The sequence below is a fragment of the Sylvia atricapilla genome, chromosome 27, assembly GCF_009819655.1.
Source record: "Sylvia atricapilla isolate bSylAtr1 chromosome 27, bSylAtr1.pri, whole genome shotgun sequence".
NCBI classification, from domain to species: Eukaryota; Metazoa; Chordata; class Aves; order Passeriformes; family Sylviidae; genus Sylvia; species Sylvia atricapilla.
In genome coordinates this window covers 3,345,967-3,365,336 of record NC_089166.1, presented here as the reverse complement: position 1 = coordinate 3,365,336, position 19,370 = coordinate 3,345,967, and the positions used below count along the sequence as shown (strand labels likewise).

The window sequence follows — 19,370 nt, the reverse complement described above, 5'->3', positions numbered from 1 at the left end:
CCCGCCCACTCCGCCCCAGACCAATCGCCGCAGTCCTCCCGATGACTGACAGCAGAACGCCCCGCCCCTCACCGCCGGGCAATGGGCGTGTCGTTCCGTGACGCGCCGTCAGTGCCTTGAGCGGCGGGCGGAAAAACCAATGGAAAGCCTGATCCGCGCAGGGGGCGGGGCCGCCCCGCCCCCGAGACCCCGCCCCGGCGCGCGGCGGCGCCTGCGCTGCGCCGCCCCCTGGCGGCCGCGGGGAGGGTCTGTCGGTCGGCGCTGCGGCAACATGGCGGGGCGGGTAAGTGGGGGGGACACGGACCGGCCGCTATCGCCCATCCCCTGCTCCCTCCTCCGCTCCCGCTCCTCGCTGTGCCACCGCGGCTTCGGGAGCTTCTCGCAGCCCCGCTGCCAGGAGGCCGTTCAGCCCTGGGGGGGGTCCCCCGGCAGTGCTGTGAGGTTGTGGTGACCCCCTCACCCCCAGCGCTGTGGGGGTTCCTGACGGTCCTGTGAGGGTGTGGAGACCCCGCAGTGCTGTGGGGGGCTGGGGGTGACCCTTCTCCCGGTGTTCCCCGGCGGTCTCGAGAGGCTGAGGTGGCCTCTTGGTGATGTGGCATGTGGGACAGGACTGGGGTTCCTTCAGGAGCCGGGGCAAGGGTGACCCGTCTTGCTGTGGGGCAGGATCTTAGGGTCCTCCGGGGGTGCTGTGAGACCCGGCTGGCCCCTTGGCAATGTGGGCTATGGGACAGGTTCCCCCAGGAGCACCGTGAGTCCAGGCTGACCCCCCTCCATGTGGGTGTGAAGCGGGATTTAGGGTTCCCTAAGGGTGCCGTGAGGTTGCAGTGGCCTTTTGGGGCGCAGGGATGGATTTTTGGGGTTTCCTGTGCGTGCTCGGAGGCTGTGGTGACCCTTTGATGCTGTGGGATGAGTGTCTGGGGTTCCCTGAGGAGGTGGGCTGCTGCCTCTGCCTGTGGTGTGGGGCAGGGCTGTGGGGTCTGCTGACGGGGCAGTGGAGCCCAGAGGTGTCTCGGTGCTGCTGGCAGGATTTGGGGTGCCCCGGGGTGCTGTGAACCTCTGGTGACCCCTCTCCCTGTGGGCAGGGACCTTTAGGGATGCTGTGGCAGGGGGTGGTCCCTTGGTGCTCAGGGATGGGGGGCAGAATTTTGGCATTTCCTGAGGGGCATCTGTCTCCATGGGGTGTGCAGCAAGATTTTAGGGTCCCCTAAAGGGGATGTGAGGCCCTGGTGATCCCTTGGTGCTGTGGGAGATTTTCTCCTGTGGGATCCAGCCAGGTGCTGTTTTGTAATATGGGTCCATCTCTTGTTGAGTGGAAACACCTTGAGAGTTGTGTGGTGGTTTTATTCTGTATTAATTTAAAAAACAAAAAAATCCCTTATTAGTGATAGATCACCTCAGTAAATGACCAGAAAGGCTTTAAAATATGAAGGAGCAGCCTCATCTGTGAAATCCCCTCTTTTTTGGGTGTCCAGGTGCTGCAGGATGTGTTTGGATTGCTCTGCTCTTTGCCAAGAGCTCAGTCATGCTTTGCTGGGTATCAGCCTGGGAAAGTCATATTTTTCATTAGTGCTGGAATCTTGTCTCTAGGCCAAGTAATTCAGTGGCTGAAATGCTGGGGAGTTGGTTTTCTGAGTGTTTTTTGCATTGTGCTGGGCTGCTGGATGGAGGGCAGCTGGTGCAGTGCTGTGGTGCAGAGCAGGGGTGAGAAATCTGGCCCCGTGACGTGCTGTGCATCACAGGTACTCCAGTGCCACCCCTGAAATGTGCTGAGTAATTGAGAAAACCCCCAGGTTTTGTGGTCTGTCTCTTGTTTAGAGCTTTTTCTCTGTCTCTGCTCCAGATTCTTGGTCTCACCTTCTTCCTTGCACCTTTTTTTTTCTTCATCTCACCCTTTGCACCAACCCAGGGAAATCTGTGAGCCTTGACTGGCTTTTTTTCAGCTTTTGTCCTGAACAGGAGCCCAGTGCTCTGGTCAGGGGTAAGGTTCTTTTACCCACCCTGGTCGTGGTTCTGAGGCTCCCTGTGCCTAAAGCAGCCCGGCTGCAGTGGTCCTGCCTTGCCCCTGCTCCTCTGAGCCCTCCCAGCCGTGTCCTCAGGGAACACCCTGGTGCATGCTCTGAGTGCTGGCATTGGTGACTGGGGACGTGGGGAGGAAGGAGAAGGATCAACCTCAACTTTATTCTTCTGCTTTGAGCTTTTCTGCTACTAAAAACCTGAGAAAATGTGTCTTTATTTGACCAGCTTGGAAGGCTGGTGAAGGATAGAGGGATTTATGTGAATTTTAAGGAAAGATTGATGCTTAGTTGCCTCCTAATCTGGCAGTTGGATGGGTGATGCTCTCCTTGGGTTATCAGGGAGCTTCTTAGGATACAGTGTTTTCATGATTTGCCTGCAAATGCAGTTGTTGCAGAATTACCAGCTTATTTAATGCTGCGAAGAGAGTCCTTGAGCTGAGTGTTCCATCTCACTCTCCAAGCTGGGTCTGCTCCTTGGGTTGCTTTCCCTGTGAGCCACCAAGGGAGCTGTGTGCTCCTTCCAGCCGCCCGTGGGCCAGCAGCAGCGCCCTCGGGCTGTGACACCGGAGCTGTGCCGGGTAAACACGGAAGGGCTGGTGGGAGGATGGAGGTGTGTGAGATCTCCAGGCACAGCAGGTGAGGCTGCTGCTGGAACACAGGTGCTGCTCTGTTGTCAGCTTTTTTAACAGGTGCTTCAACCTGCAGGGTGGGAAGAGGAGTTTCAGTGACTCCTCCTGCCCTGCAAATCTGTTCTGCAAAGCCATTTAGGGCTTATTCTCATTTATTGGACTCGTGTGATTTGATTTGTGCATGTACATTCTCACAGGGAGAAATGAATGGCTGTCCTGATGTACGAGAGAGACAAAATATTTAAACTTCTAGTAACATTTTGAATAATTCAGGTGAATGGGAAGCCAAATCTGATTAATTGTGTGATGCTGTTTCAGGTGTGTTACTCTGCTCCCCTAATTGCACTGGGTCTCTCCATGGCAAGGAAGAGATGGTGATTAGCAGTGATTGAAGTTTACAGGAAAAACAGTTTATGATGATTAGAAATAATGGCTGTTTCTGTAATAATTTATTCTGTATCTCTGCATGGGGATCATTAGGCACGCAGGCAGAGCAGTGAGGCATCTGCAGGAGAGGGAATGGTGGGAAGCTGCTGTGTCTGGAGCTGGTTATGGACCTCTTGTACCAAGTGGACCCCTGGAAGTTCACTGATGCTGTCTGTACCTAATTGATTTGAGCTATATCAGGAATTAGTTCCCAAAGAGATCTAGAAAGGCCAGATGATTTCTGTGTCTCGTTCCAGTGAGGTCAAGCTGTGGATGCAGCACAAGCTGCATTTCTGCCTGTGTGTGCACAGGCTGGAGAGCTCCATGGGGCTGGGGTGGGGCAGGGAGCAGGTCAGTGCTGCTGGCTCCTCTGGCAGCAGAGCTGCACGTCCCCTGTGTGTGCAGGGTGCTCGTGTGGGTGTTGGTGAGGCTCTCAGCAGACACAGTGGTGTGGTTTTCTTTAAGGAACATGAGTTTGGTGATGGCTGAACTTGTGTAACAGCTCATGGTTAGAAATAATGTCTGTTTTAGGGGGTGTCCCTGGTGTGACACACTGATTTTTGTTCCTCTGCTGTTTGGGGCTCCTTCGGGGCACTGTTGCCTTTAGCCCAGTGGGAGCAGACTCTGCCCTGTTGGCTCCTCAGAAGAGATTCCCTTTGTGTTGGGCTGGAAATGGTTTTGGGTCACTCAGGTACTGGATGGTGTCTGACCCTGCAGAGTGGGGCTGTCACTCCTCTCGAGAGCCTGAGACTGAGCACGGGGCCCTGCTGGCATCTTGGTGTTCTGTGCTGCCAGAGGCATTGCTGGCCTGACCCTGCTCTCTTGTGCTTCCTGCAGCCAGCACAGAATCCCAGAACGGTTTGGGTTGGAAGGGACCTTAAACCCACCCAGTGCCACCCCTGCCACAGGCAGGGACCTTCCACTGTCCCAGGGTGCTCCAAACCCCATCCAACCTGGCCTTGGGCACATCCAGGGATCCAGGGGCAGCCACAGCTGCTCTGGGCACCCTGTGCCAGCCCTGCCCACCCTGCCAGGGAGCAATTCCTTCTTTACATTTAATCCATATAATATACCTGAAACAGCACTAGACAATTAATAACATTTGGCTTATTATTTGTGTGAATTATTTAAAAATACCTAAAAATCTAGACAATGTGGTTTTAGGTTGGGTGGTTTGGTAGGGACTTTGAAATAATGGGGGCTGGACTTTATCTTTCTGGGTAAAAGCTGTAAGGTGATTTCTGGTAACATATGGAACCAGCCTTCAGGGATGCAGGCGTTGTCAGGCAACTAAAGAAACGTTTATGAATCAACTTAGTTCCTTCTTGCAGCCTGGTGCTGTTCCTGCTATCGTCACTTAGGTTTTTTTAGTATTTCCTGGGTGTAATATGAAAAAATGGGGTTTTAGCAATGTTTCAGGGAAATGGGAGAAAACTCTATATGAATCTCTGTTTCTGTGATCACTTCTGCAGCTTCATTACTGTCTTGTGAAATCATCACCTATCAACTTGTGGCCTGCTTTCAGGACCTCTGCCTTGCTGAATTATTGAAAATAAAGGCACATAATTTGTTAAAAACTCTAGAATTATTTAGAATAAAATTCTGACGACTGTGTGAATGTTGGTTTGTGTGGGATATCTGGCCCTTTCATCTTTGATTAATTTATTGCTTGGCTCAGTGTTGCAGATACTTAGTGTGTCCTAAGCTTGTGCTTAAAAAGTCACTGCCAAAGGGAGATGTCAGTGCTGCCTCTCCATCTCCAGTTTTTGGGGCGCTGGTGTGTCACACCTGTTCTATGACATTGACCTCCCAGAAGAATTAAATTTTGGTAATAATTTTAGTAGGAAAATGTATTTTTAAAAAGTCGGAGAATCCTTTTGAGGATCATTTAAAGTGTGAATTTCTTAAGTATTACTTTTAATTTTTTTTTCCCCAGAGCACAGCAAGATCTTCTCTTTTCCTCTCCTGTTCTGGATTCTGTGCCTCAGACCACAGAGGTCATTCAGGAGAAGACCCTGAGGCTCAGGATAAACCCTGACTGAATATGCAAGAAGTTCTGGCATAAAATCAAATCTGCTTTAGTCCACAGAACAGCAGTCCCTAGAAAGTAGTGGCACTTCCATTTTGCTGAATTACCCCTCAGGCAGGATGTAGTTTCAGTACAATGAAATTACCACTGATTCCTTTTTTTTTTTTAACATGGAAACAACTAAAATGTAGGTCCCCATGTCATGGAGTGATCTTTTTTTTTGATCCAGGGTTGGTGGAAATGTTCAGGAGCCCTCACAAGTGCAGGAGGGGATGAGAGCTGGTGCAGTGACACCCCTGAGCAGTGGGACAGAGACCTTGGGAGTGGAGTGGCTTTGGGAAGGGTGAGGTTCAGCCTGGGGGCTCTGCACGATGTGTTTAGGATGCTGCCTCACGTCAGGGAGGTTGTTGGGCAGGGACCAGAGTTTTGTGATCAAACACCCATATTGACCATCTCCAGAAGGTTTTCAGACCCCCAGGAGTTGGAGAGCTGTGTTGGGGAAGGTCTGTGAACAGAAAAACCCAACCAAGAAACCCAGTGGCTAAAATTAATGGAAGATCTTCCTGCGCAGTGGCCTGGGACTGTGTCTGAGGCAGCTGATTGTGCTGCTGCTCACAAACCAAGGCTGGGAATGCACTTCCTCAGGCACTGCTGCCCTGCTGCTCTGCTCCTGCCTGTGCAGGCAGATCCTGCCCTCAGGGAGGTCAAAGGTTTGAGGTATGAAAAGATTTAACACGTTTCTCCGCTCTCCTGGGACGCAATAAAGCAATGACCTTCTATCAAAAGATCTGGAGTAATTGATGCCCTGGAGTTGTGTCATGTGCTTTTTCTGTAAAAATAGAGCAATATTTGCAAGCTGCTGCATCTTAAACTGCTGGTGACTGGGTGGTGTTTGGTACATCAGAGTCGTGGGAAGTTCAGTGCCAAGTGCTGCCCTGTGTCACTGCTGGGCTGAGCTCTAAATCCTCAGGGACAGCAGCATCCTAGCCTTTCACAGGGCAAATTCCAGTGGGGGTATTTTTAATATTAAGATATATTCACATTGTCCCTGTTGCCATCAGGTAACTTTTCTAAATTAATGGGATGAAATTTGCATCCATGAGGTGTCCTCACTGCTCATGTGACAAAATCCTGTGACCTGCATCCCAAGCCCACAACTTACTCTGGTGGGGTGGTAGTTCATTCCTTTGGCATTTTTTAAAGATGTTTAGATGCAATGCAACCAGCAACAATTCCCTGTAATTAAATTGTTGATCATCCTGGCTTGAGAAAGGAACGTGAGGCAACATTTGCTCAAAAAAATGGGTGTGTTAATTAAAATGCACATATCCTGGGTCATTATTGCTTAATAGGCAGGTGGAGCTGCTGTTCCTGCTGAGCTGTCAGAGAGCAGCTCTCTGCTTCTGTGGCACAGCAGCTCAGGTTCAGGTGTATTTCTAAAATCATTTACTGCCCATGTTGGGAGGAAGCTGATCTTTGGGCAGAGTGTAAAGTGTAAATGCTGTGCTTGGAGCAGCTCTCCTTTAGCACTTGTGTTTCTTCTGCTCCCTTGGGTCAGACAGACCCTTGGAACTCTTTTCTAGGGACTGTAACTTGTCTTTCTGGTGATGTTGGCCAACACTGGCAGTGGCAGAGCCGCATTCCCAGAGCTGTGAGCACCTCGGTACCTGCAGGTAAACAGCGCTGGAGTGCCGGAGCCGCCCTGCGGATCTGAGCTCGGCTGAACTTCGCAGACAGAGGGAAGCAGCAGTAAAACCCGGTGTCCTTGTCCTTTACTTGTGGGGGAGGCCCTTCTGCCCTGATGGAGTGGCTCTGGTGTGCCAGGATGGGCAGTAATTTCCGGATTCAGGGCTGCTCTCAGAGAGAGAAACTGGGAAATGTGTTGAGTGTTTGATAGGGAGTGCCCTGTGAGGAGTGTCTGGTGTCTCCTGCTGCCCGAATGTGCTGGGGGGAGCTCTTGCCCGGGCAGGGACATTACTGCTGCCACGGGCAGACAGTGCAGGGACAACATTGCCCGGTTCATTTCCAGCCCTGGGTGATGCAGGAGGTGCTGCGGGGAGCTCTTCCCTCTCTCCTGCTCCGAGCTGTTTGGGTTTCTTCGGTGCAGGGGTGGCCTGGCACAGCACCATCACGGGAGGTGATTCACAGCGTGGGAGTGGCTGGAGGGTGTGGGAAGGAGGGATCCATCGCATCCAGGCTTCTCTGTGCTCTGATCCATCTCACCCAGGCTTCTCTGGACTCTGTGCTGAGGCTGCCTTGGTGGTGGCTCTCTGTGTTCCCTGACTTTGTCAAAAAGGTGAATATCAGTTCTGAGATTTTAGCTTCCCAATGCGTTCCTCTTTATTAGGAGAAGAAAACAGGTACTTTTGAGTTTGTTGTTGAGAGAGAATGCAGCTCCTTTCTGAAGAGAATAAAAGCTCCCAGCAGACAGATAGAGGTCATGTGGAGCCGGTGGAATGGCCAGGCCTGAGCAGGGAGTCAGGGCTGTGTGTTCCAGGGACAGCAGCTTATCCTGCCAGCACAGCCACTGCAGGTCTGGAAAGGCCTGTCTGGCCAGGCCTGCTGGTCCAAAAAGTTCCTTGTAGGTTGATCTCCTCTTGTGGCTGTGGAAATATGGAAACTTTATTCAATAATCTTTTTGTCCAGATGTCTAGAAAAACCCTCTCCAAGCTACTAAACTTCCTTAGTTAATTTTTAAAATTACTTAGAACCACTGCATTTAGGACAACTTGTATTCCTGAGTCTGGTCCCTGATGGTGACAGCATGTTGTCATCTCTTTTATGAATATTACAGAATTGTTCTTTAGAGGAACCTTGGTTTTGACTTTACTGTTTTCCCCGTCACAGAGCCAGCTTCCCCTCCAGGTCAGGAATCCACTCTTACCTGTCAGCCAGGAGCTCTGCTGTTGGATGCCCTTTTCTTGTGTCCTTCAGTGTTGAGTTGTTGCTCAGCTCCGTGGTGTGTTACAGGTGTAGAGTGCAGGCACAGCCCTTGGCCTTCCCTGTGCTGGGACTGGCTTGGTGCTGAGCCAGCTCTGCAGCTCATCCTCCTGCTGGAGCTGCTGGTTGTCCCCTGTGTGCAGCCAGAGGTGTGATGTCCACCTCGGGTCCTGGTGTCCCTTGCATCTAGAGATAAAGGCAGAGCTTTGTGTGTGTGTTTTCTGTCAGGAGCACACTCCCGGATAATGTGTAGGATCTGTGATTCATCATGTCAGTTCCCTGTTTATCTTCAGAGCTCCTTTGACATCATAATTCTTCCTGTCAGCATTCAAACTTCACTTTATTGGCAGACTCGTGTTGGTGAGTGTTTGGTTTGGAGTCGTGGTTCCATGCAGCCCACAGAGGCACCTCTGCTCGGGCTCTGGGGAGTGTGGACTGAGCTGTTTCTCAGGAATTACCCCTGCACAGGTGGTTCTCTCCCCTCTTTGGGTGATGGGGCTCTGGGCTCAGAGAGGCTTTGGTGCCCAACAGCTGTGACAGGAAAGTTTGGGTGCTTTTTGGGGCAGGGATTCTCATCTCAGTGCAGCTGGCAGTGGGCTCTGCTGGGGAAATGGAAATGTCTGGTACCCAGAGTTGTCACGTTTCCTAACACTCCTCTGCCAGCACCTCTGTGCCAGAAATTCCATCTCTGTGCACCTGCATACACATGGGACGTGTGTCTGTGTCTGTTGTACACAAAGGAGGATTTTAAACATACAATACTTGGACAATATTTGTCTTGTGCAAACCATGTGAGAATGAGGCACAGAACCAAACCTGCCTCGACTTTAGAGGCTGTTTCATAATCTCTTGCTTAGCATTAGGAAAGGAGATGAGTTCAGATGTGTTGGATGAGGAGCATCTCTGCCTTAGCACTTAATGTTTTCTCTCTTCTCAGTACCAGTTGTCAGCAGTGCACTTCAGCACTCAGTTTTCTCTGTGGGGAGTAACATGTTTTACCTCAGCTTCCTCTGCCATCAGCCTTAATGATTCACAAGAGGTGAATTGACAAAACACAAAAGTTGTGTTTTGTGTATGTGTGAAAATATCCAAATAGCAGCACCACTTTCTAGGCTTTGGCAGGAGTTTGGACTGGATGATCTTCAGAGGGCCCTTCAACCCCAACTGTTCTGTGATTTTGTGGACATGTGAGTTTCTTATTTTCTGTGGAGGAAAACGAGTCCTTGCAGCTTTGGAAAAAAAAAATCTCAGAAAGATCAGATGTTATGGTGATTATTTCTGCTATGTAGCTCTTTATTCTTCAGGGCAACTTTTCTTTGTAAAAATAAACCATGCCAGCATCATTAAGCCTGCTGGGTTTTGAGGCAACATTACTGCTTTGTCACAAAGCCAGAGGTGGGGTCCTTCCTTTGTCTCTCAGAGTGAGATTTATCAGTGCATCATATGGTCTTGTTTTGCTCTGGGCAAACAGGGGGAATGCTGGAACAGGCCTCTGCACGGGGTTTACTGGCAGGTGCTGCCTGGCTGATGCTGGATGCTGTAGCTGGGAATGCTTCAGCAGTGTGCAGTCACCTCCTTAGGACTGGGCTGTCCTTGGAGTCTCCTCTTTGCGTAAACCAGAACAACACCTGGAGGCAGAGAAGATTCTTTTGCCTAATTTAAGCCTAATTTGCCTTCTTTAAGCCAGATCTGTCTGTGTTGTGGGTGTGGGTCACCTCCAGCTGGCAGTGCCAGGGGGTTACTGCAGCAGGTGGCATCTGCTGTCACCTTCAGGAGCTTGCTCTCTGCTTTGTTAGAGCTGTCTTGCCTGGTTGCCAGCAGTAACCTGCCACTTTGCTTAAGGTTAGTTTGTGTAAATCTACTTTGGACGATTCCTGGGAATACTCACGAGGATTTTTGTGCCCCTGTACCCTGATGTGGTGTGTTAGTGCTGGCAGTGGGTGTGGGATGGCAGAGAGGAGAGGGGCAGGTTCTGGGAGTCCTTGTGCTGCTGTCCTGGGAAGCCGGAACCCAAAATGCAAGAGCTTGAAGTGTTCCTGACAGCAGCACCACTGGCATATGCCAGCCATGTGTTCCAGCCCTGGACTGCTGCATTTATGCCAGGAAAGCTTCCTCAGGAGCAGCCTGTGCCCATGTCCTGGCTGTGACAGCTTGACAGAGACGAGGATCTGTCCCTGTGAGCAGCAGGGATGTGAGCTCTGCAGGGAGGGCAGGTAGGAGGAAGCCCTTGCAGCTCCCCACAGCAGCGTGTTCCTCCTTCCTGCCTGGGTGATTTCCAGTTTAAATCGTCACCTCTTCCATGACCAGATTTCCTCAAGTTGTCCCTTGTGGAACTCCATGCCCAGAAGTGGCACTCCTGTCTTGCAGCTGTGTGATGTTAAAAGCTTTTCAGAATACAGATAATGTTGAGAAGATCTGCAGAATCATGGAGCTTGGGGAGGGTGTGTAGTGGAGGGCTGGGAGCAGAGATGCTGCCTGGACTGTTGGTCACTGCCAGGGAGAAATGAGCTCCTGCCAGACAGCCCAGGAGGAGGAGGAGGAGGGCTCTGGGGTGGTTGGCACAGCCAGTCCTGCTGCTGCAGCCACGTTATTTCACGTGTCAGACACTCAAGGGTGTTCTGCCATCATCTCTCCCCTGCTGCAGAGCTTGCAGCTGTTGCTGGGTTTGGGATGCATCCCCTGCTATTCCTGCATTTCCTAGAGCACTGTGTTCCCAGGGCAGACGGGAGCGGCAGCTTGGCCGGGCTGTGTGTAGGAAGTAATTTGTCACTGAGGATTAAAAATGCAGTTGAGGACTAGTGCTGTAAAAAGGTTTAATCCAGGAGCTCCGTGTCCACTTTTCTCCAGAAATATCCCCTGTAATGCGTTTTATCAGGGCATGTCCTTCACAAAACTGTGCCCTGCAGATGGGAGAAGTGATAAGATGGTGAATGTTTGCTGTGAAGTGCCCCAAGCCAAGTGGCCTCAGCAGACATGTTGTGTGTCTCATAAATCCACTGATGTCATGTATTTTATTACAAGAACGTTTGAGTCTTTTATTACACTCAGCATTCAGGTAGATAAATCTGCTTCAGGCCTGAAAATGGAATCTTTTTTGGTTGTCACATATGTCAAGGCCAATTGAGCATTTTTGGTTGAAGTAATGAGTTGGTCCTTTTCTGAATAGCAAGTACTTGAGACAAATCATGTTGTGCCATAAAAGTTGATCTGAACTTTAGGTCAGGCTGGCTGTGGGCCTCCTGGGAGGGGAATTTCTCTGATTCTTATCCCCCCCAGGGGCTGGAGGAGGAAGGCTGAGCAGGGCAGTAACTGCTGGGAGATGATTCAGATGTGTGTGTTGGGATCAGTGGGTTTGCTGTGCTTGCTGCTGGGATTTAAGAGAAAATCCATCCTGAATTACTTTTAGGGATAGGTTGATGCTGTCAAATAGTTTCTGTTGCACTGCCTGCAAATTTGTATCTGGCAGAGGTAGCTGTGCTTTCATACTCAAAAAGACACCTTGGGGGGGCAAGTTTAGCTTTTCCTCAAATGAAATTTCTTCAGTCCATAGCTAATGGTAGAAACATGCTCCCTGTCTCCACTTTCAGAGGCATTTTTATCCCAATTTCCACTGTTCAGCCATTGTTTTGTGGTATAATTCTGCAGGAGCAGGTGGGGTGAGGCTGTAGGAGGGGGCTGAGGTCCCTGTGCTGTGCTCTCCCCATGCTCCATCCTGCCCCATGATGGGGATGGGCAGCTTGGGCTGGGAGTGGTGCTTTTTTGGTTTTAAATTGCTGCTTGATGAGTAACAGTGGAAAGGACAAAAATGAACAGATACTCCTGAAAAAGGATTGGTCCTCTGACATTAGAGAATAAAAAGAGGGGGAGGACTCCCCCACAAAATTTGTTGCGGTATTTTTTTCATACTGATAAGCTGGAATTAACTATTTTACCTAATTTTCTTCCGTGTGTTACAGAGCTGAGATGTTTCCTATAGAGTGGAAAATATTCACGTGATGGTTTTTTTGAGATGTGATACAAAGGGATTGTGGGGTTGGGTAGCAGCTGGCTGAGGTTAAACCTTCCTGTGGACTCTCAGTGCTGCAGTGGGTGAAGGGGTTTGTGCAGAATGGATATGCTGAAATTCCAGTTTTATGAAATTCCAGTTTTATCCCAGTGTCTGGTCACTGGGCAAGAAACACCTTCCAGGGAATGCTGCTTAGCTGCTGCCTTGTGGCAGCATTTGGGGAAGCTTCACAGGTACCAGGGTTCACTTGCAAGTTAACAGTGTTTGCCTTGCAGGCTTTCCCCAGGTAATTAAAAAGCATTTATGTCGATAGGGTAGAAAATACAACATACCTAATAGTCCCAAAGTGCAGAGCGTTGGGATACAAGTACCTGTGACATGTGGAAATGTTTGGAGGAGCCTGGAAGAGGAGCTTGTTGATACCAGTGGGCTCTGAGCATGTGCCAGGACTCAGGAGACCTGTTTTGTGCATTGTGGTTTCGCAGAAGTCTTGTGGTAAAGAAAAAATAAAATTTTATTTGACCTTTTTTGCACCCCTCTCTTGTAGCCTATGCAAGCAGCGAGATGTCCCACAGATGAGCTGTCCTTAACCAACTGTGCTGTGGTGAACGAGAAGGACTTCCAGTCTGGGCAGTAAGTGTGCACTGTTGCTCTTCCAGCTTTTAACCAAAAGGGAATGGTTTTCAAAATTTGGATGCAGGGGGAATGACATTTCAGGTTTGGAAAGGTGAACACACCAGTTTGGTTAACAAAACTTCTGTGTCTGTAGAGATCAGAACTTTCACTGTGGCTCTTTCTGGAAATGGGAAATGCTGGGAGAAGGGTGACTCTGCTCTGAATGCATTGAATGAATGCACTGCTGAATGAAGGAAATGCTCTGAAGGATTTCTTTCTTGGGAACTGCATCTGCTTCACTAACAAAATAATTATTTTAACAAAGTACTTTTTGTGATTTTTGTGATTTTTTGCTGTTCCGGTTACATAGTGAGAATATTTGAACTATTTCAAAACTGTTTTTTATCACTGTGTTGTGTGGGGCATCTTCTCACTTTTACATCATATGGGAGTGCTGAGCAGAGCCAGGAGAACTCTCTCTTGTTGTCAGGGTTTTCATACACAAGAACAAAAGGGAGAAACAGCCAGAGTGTGGGCACAAGTTGGGTTCTTTAATTGCAGTTCTGGGGTGGCTGATGGAACCTGACTCTGAGGTGGAAAACACATGAATTTTTCAGCTCAGCCCGAACAGAAGGGGTTTGTGTTGCAAGAAGCCAATTCACATACTCAGATTCTTTACTTTGCTGCAGCTTTAGGGAAGCTCTGACAGATTTTGGTATGGAGATTGTAGACAGAAGTCATTAATTTCAACTAAAAGTGCAGGACAAGGCAGAAGGGCTTGGGTTTGAAAAATGCGGAAAATGTTAAAGGGGATACTGAATGATAGCCCAGGCCTTATGTAAAATGCCTGCCCCAGGTGAACTCTGCTGAGGGTGGAGAGCACAGTGGTGCTGAACTGCAGGGATGCAGGGATGTGTTTAGGGATGTGTTTGCCTGTCTGTGCAGTCAGCTCTGCTGCCCTGGGATCTGTCCTGGCTCTGGGGCAATGAACTCAACTGGGATTTCATGAGCCCAACTGGAGTATAGAATGCCAAAACCAAAACCAAACCAGCCCCTAAACAAGCAGAACTTTTAGAGTTAGAAGTAGGCAAAAGTGTCTGCTTGGGCAGAAAAGTGCCCTGGTCTTCTCAAAGTATGTTTTTCTCCAGGTTGATTTTTTTCCTTAGTAATTGAGTTATAAAAATACCTGAACTGAGGCATTGTACCTCATGCATTATAAAAACTTTAATTTCCTCCAATATGGATGTCCTGGAGGGACCCAGCTGCCAGACCTGCAGCCGGCTGTGCTCCTTTGCCTTCCAGAAGCCTCTCTCCTGGCATTTGTGGCAGCGTGCAGGAGGCAGTGCCCTGGGATGTGCTGGCTCAGCAGGCTGGATGTGCTTCTGGCTGTTCCCATTCCCCCAGGAGCTGTTTATTTCTGGCAGTCGGTGCTCACACACCGGCAGTGTGTGTTTGGTGGGGAGCAGATGCTGCAGATGGCTGCAGTGTCAGATGGAGCACGGGCAGCTCCTGGTGCTGGGGCTGGTGCTGCATTGCAGATCCCTGGAGCCAGCCCTGGCTGCAGCTCCCTGGCTTGGCTCCCTCCCTGTGGGGATAGAAATCCCTCTGGGCCCCATCCACACAGGCCCAGGGGTGTTCAGAAATGGGAGGGCTGAATTAAAACCTTCACAGAAACTAAAATAAGTAAATACACACAGACATGAGGTAAAAGTGTAAGTTTAGTTTTAAATAAGTAGAGAATCTTTCAAGTGCCTTAAGCAAATAAGAAACTGTATTAGTTAGTAAAAAAAAAGCCCTAAAGCTTAGTTAAAAGTTCAGTGGCATCACCTTTTACAAAGTTAACTAAGTTCTAGACATAACAAAGACATAATATAGCCTTGCTGGCATTCCTGGATAGAACAGATAGAATTATGTACATAGAATTTGTGTAAGAAATTACCACTACTTTCACACATCAATCTTAGGTTAGGATAGATCCAACAAGACTGTTGTAAGATCGTGTTTGTACCTGATTGGCTAAAAATAGAATGAAAACGCATTGCTTGAGAATGCTTGAGCTCCTGGAACACATTACAGATGCTGCTGCTAAGGTGCTACTGCTTCTGCATGGGGCTTGGGGACTTTATGCTGGAAGGTGTTCTGTATAATGGCATGAGCTGTAATAACTCTGCCTTCACGAGGCTCATTTAGCCATGCAATAAAGCATTTAGCCATGCAATAAAGGACTTCTGCTTTTACAACTACTCAGCTGCTTTAGTCTCCAATGAAGATGTGTTGTGATCTCGACACCTCACCACAGCTGCCTGCTCAGGGGGGCTTCTGGTGGTACCTCCACAAAGGGCTCTGCTCTGTCTGCTGCTGGGGCTGCAGAGCTGGAGTTTGCCCTTGGATCAAGGAGGTGGTTTAACCCCAGGGTGCTGCTGATCATCTTCTCAGGCTTCTCTCTCTGCACCCCGTGAGCTGGGCAGGGATGAGTCAGTGCCCAGTGCTGCAGGAGTTCACACAAGGCCATGCCCTGAGTGATCCCAGTGTGTGGTGTGGAATGGTTCAGGGAGTGGCACCATCTTCACTTCCTGTGTCCTGCTTCTACCTTGAGGACTCCTGGTGCTGTTTGGAGAGAGAAACCAGTTCTGAACAGAGCCAGGCTGTGAGGGGACAGCAGTCAGGGCAGGCTGGCTCAATAGCACGTTTTTGTTCACGTTAGGAACTGGTTGTTCCCTTTCACATGGGAAGCCCATCCCTCCTAGGCCAGTTTAGTTTTCTGAGGAGCCCTTGCTGAATGATGGCTGTGGGTTTCCAAACACGCACTGCATGTGATGAGATCCCTGCTGGCACCTCCACGTGGATACCTGAGTCATCCCCTCCCTCACAGGAGCCCTGCTTGTGCTTCAGCGACAGAAAAACTGATGCACTCACAGGTTATTTTATGTCTGGTGGAGTTTCTCTGGGTTTGCTCAGCCTGGCCAGCACACTTACCAGCAGTTTCCTAGGCCCAGTTTCCTGGAGCTCTTCCTAAGAGCTGGCATCTCATGGGTTGGATCTGACAGTTCCAGGCGAGGATTTACACATGGAATAGAGCAGCAGTTCTGCCTGGGAGCAGTCTGGCCCTGGTGATTTGTTGTTCCTTTTGCTCGTGTATAAGCAGAAGCTCTTAATGAGCTTGAGATTTCCCCCATGTGTCTCCATGAGCTCTCTGAGCTCTTTCCTGGTGAACATTAGTGTAGGAAAATACATTTTGTGTTTCTGCTATTGGAATACTTAGACTGCTTACAGCTTGTTGGAAGCTGCCTGCTCCTGCTGTCTTTGAGAAGAAACATGGTTGTTCCTGTGCCTTATGCAGATTTTTCTCACAGAACCTGTCAGGATTTGACCTTTCCTAGTATTTTATTTCAGAAAGCTGATCTTTTAAAAAACTTTCCTCTTTGTTTTTTTCTTCCTGGCATCTATTTGTCTGTTGTTAAAATCTGCTGTCTTTCTGCCTTGCTGGAGATGTTTTTGGTGAATAGAATTCTCCAGCATAGTAATTGGTATCAAATCTTTGTGGATACTTCTCCCCAGTATTTTTACCAGGTATTGTCATTTTCTTGCATTTTGGGTTTTTGAAGTGAAGCCCAGTGGTGATGGAGCTTGTTTCTTCCTGCAGAGATGCTGAATCTCTACATGTTGAAGTCACTGTTCCGTGCAGTGCTCAGGACCCATGTGGGGCTTTAAAAAGCTTTAGTTTGGGTTCTTTTCCTGTATCATGAGCTGCTTGCAGTTAGGTGTTAATTGTCATCAGGTGCATTTTGTGGTGAAGTATTTCAGAATTGTAGCTGGAACTTGTTGGAGCGTGTTTCTCTCATACTCTGCAGTGTCACAGCTTCCTTTCCACTTGGTTGTGTGTCGATACTAATTTGGATTACTCAGAGTGATACTGTGCTGGAAAACTGCTTTCAGTCCTGGCCTCATGGGCAGTTCTGTGCTTTACCCAGTGCTCAGTTGGAAATGAGCTGTCTGTGGAGCACTGTTCCTTCCAGGGAGGATCACTGCCTCTCCCTGCTGCTGGTGCTCTCCCTAATAATGGAATAACCCCATGGTTTGGGCCGCAAGGGTACCTTGATCCAGTTCCATCCTTTGTCCTTGGGCAGGGACACCTTCCACTGTCCCAGGCTGCTCCAAGCCCCATCCAGCCTGGCCTTGGACACTCCCAGGGATCCAGGGGCAGCCACAGCTTCTCTGGGCATCCTGTGCCAGTGCAGCCTGTTCCTGGCTAATGTACCCCGAGGGGATCCTACCCATATTTGCTGCAGGGATGTGTTGCTGGCTCTTGTAGAGCTCATTGTCCACCTGGTTCCCAGGGCTTCTTGGCCCCCAGTTGGCCCCAGCCTGCACTGGTGCATGGGATTGTTCCCCCTGGGTGGAGGACTTGGCATTTTCTCTTATTGAGCTTGATCGTGATCTGTTGAGGTCCCTGTGAGCACACCCAGGTGTGTCCCCTGTGGGCTGCCTGAGGAGTTCTGTCCCTTCAGCTGCTCAGAAATGAAGGGCTTAAATAGTTTTGCCCCATGTGGATTTCTGGGGTAAACTGCAGTGGGGTTTGCACATCCCAGCGACTTGCAATAGGATTTGCACATCCCAGTGACCTCTTGCAGAGGGATTTGCACATCCCACTGACCTGCAGTGGGATTTGATGCTGTTGGCTGCAGCCCCAAGTGCAGTTCAGCCTCCAGCCCTGCTCCGTGCCCAGTCTGTACTGCAGCAGTGTCTGAGGGTGGTTGTGCCAGGCAGTGTGGAAAGTTTGCTAATGCTGGGATAAATCCAGCTCTCCCTTCAGCCCCAGAGCTCACCGTTTCATTGGAGAAGGCTGTCGTGCTGGTCAGGATGGATTTTCCTTTGTAAATCCATGCTGACCACTCCTAAATCCATGTTCAGAGTGATTCCCAGTCACTTTCTTGTGCTTTAATATGTTTGGCTTCCTGGATTAGTTGCTCCATCACTTCCCTAGGGAGTAAGGTGAGGCTGACCAAACTGTAATTCCTTGGATCCTCCTGCCTGAAGGCAGGAGTGACATCTCGTGTCTTCAAATCTTCATGAATCTTCCCTGGCTGCGGTGCAGCACCAAGAAATGCCTTGTTCTCCTGTGTAACATTTGTGTGGAACTTCACCACCTACACCAGGTTCCTGGATTTATGCCTGGGGCAGGAGGAGGAGGCAAGAGAAGGGTGTCCTGGTAGCTGATGGGTGATCTTGGGCCAGAACCAGTGAGGACCCAGCTCAGAGTCTGCCTTTGCTGGGAGCTCTGTTGTCACTTTGGTGTGTTGAAAATGCTTCTGACCCTGCCAGGCCACCAAGTGCCAGCAGTGCCTGGGAGAGGTTTGCAGGTGACAGCTCCTGGTTTGGTCTACATTTCCTCTTATCTCCAAGGGCCATATGTTCCTTCCTGTCGTGTGGCTGGAGCTGTTCTGCACACGGGATGGAGCCAGGGCAGATCCTCACTTGGATGGTGCTGCCTTGGCTGGGCATGTGCAAATGAAAGCCTAGGGAGCATATGTTCATGGGAAACATGGACTGCACAGAGAGAGGAGGGCCAGGAGTGCAGGCCTTGGCTGCCAGCACAGCTCATCCTGCCCTTCCTGACCGTGGGGCTGGTGAGGGGTGAAATCCCATGCAGCTGGTGCCTTGTGTACCCCAAAGGTGCTTACAGTGCCAGCAGCTGTGAGAGGAGGTGAGGTGAAGCCTGATTCCACCATCACCCTGCTGCCAGAGCACACAAATCCCAGCCTGCTTTGGTTTTGCTTTCTCATGCCAGCAAGCTGTCTGCCTATCACGATAAGAGCTATCAGGCATAATTTGAGGAGGGCTAGAAGCAGCTTTTGAGTATCTTTGTTGCTGACAGCTTCAATTCTGAGTGTGACAGACAGGCACATGCCATGGCTGCTGCTGTGTCTGCTCCTGACTGCTTGTATTCTCTGGTTTTATAGCTGTTCTGTGATGGAATCATTGAGGAAAAGGCCTTCCAGCCCACGGAGTCTGATCTGTGCCCAGTCCCCACCTTGTCACCAGCCCAGAGCACTGAGTGCCATGTCCAGGCATTCCTTGGACACCTCCCGGGATGGAGACTCCAAACTTCCCTGGCTAGCCCCTGCCGTGATGTTCATCCCGATGTTCAATCCAAACCTCCCCTGGCACATCTTGAGGCCATTTCCTCTCATCCTGTCCCTTGTTCCCTGGGAGCAGAGGCCAACCCCCTCCCATCCAGGCTGCCCCCTCCTGTCAGGGAGTTGTGGAGAGTGAGAAGGTCCAGGCTGAGCCCCCCCAGCTCTCTCAGCCACTCCTGGTGCTCCAGATCCTTCCCCATCTCCTTTCCCTTCCCTGGACATGTTCCAGCCCCTCAGTGTCTTCCTTGCAGTGAGGAGCCAGAGCTGACTCAGACACACTCATTGCTCGAGGTGTGGCCTCAGCAGTGCCTGGCACAGGGGACAGTGCCTGGCACAGGGGACAGTCCCTGCCCTGGGCCTGCTGGCCACACTATTTCTGATACAGGCAGGTGCCCTTGGCCTTTTTGCCCACCTGGGCACACATCAGCTCCTGTTCAACTGCTGTTGATCAGCACCCCCAGGTCCTTTCCCACAGGGCCACTTTCCAACACCACTTCTGTTTTTCCAGCCACACAGAAGCTCTCTGAGTTGAAGATCAGTTGGTCACTTGTGCCAGGAGGAACAGCCCCAGGG

General features: G+C 50.1%; 1 protein-coding gene across 2 annotated transcripts in view; it reads left to right on the top strand.

Moving 5' to 3' along the window:
- The first annotated feature begins 233 nt into the window (after positions 1–233).
- Positions 234–19,370, top strand: part of NSF (N-ethylmaleimide sensitive factor, vesicle fusing ATPase) — a 73,806-nt gene continuing 54,669 nt past the window's right edge. For both annotated transcript variants that reach the window (XM_066336960.1, XM_066336961.1), the window contains exons 1-2: positions 234–283; positions 12,593–12,678. In XM_066336960.1, coding sequence (XP_066193057.1) covers positions 272–283; positions 12,593–12,678 — 98 coding nt within the window. In that variant the 5' untranslated portion in view covers positions 234–271. The remainder of the gene's footprint in view (positions 284–12,592; positions 12,679–19,370) is intronic.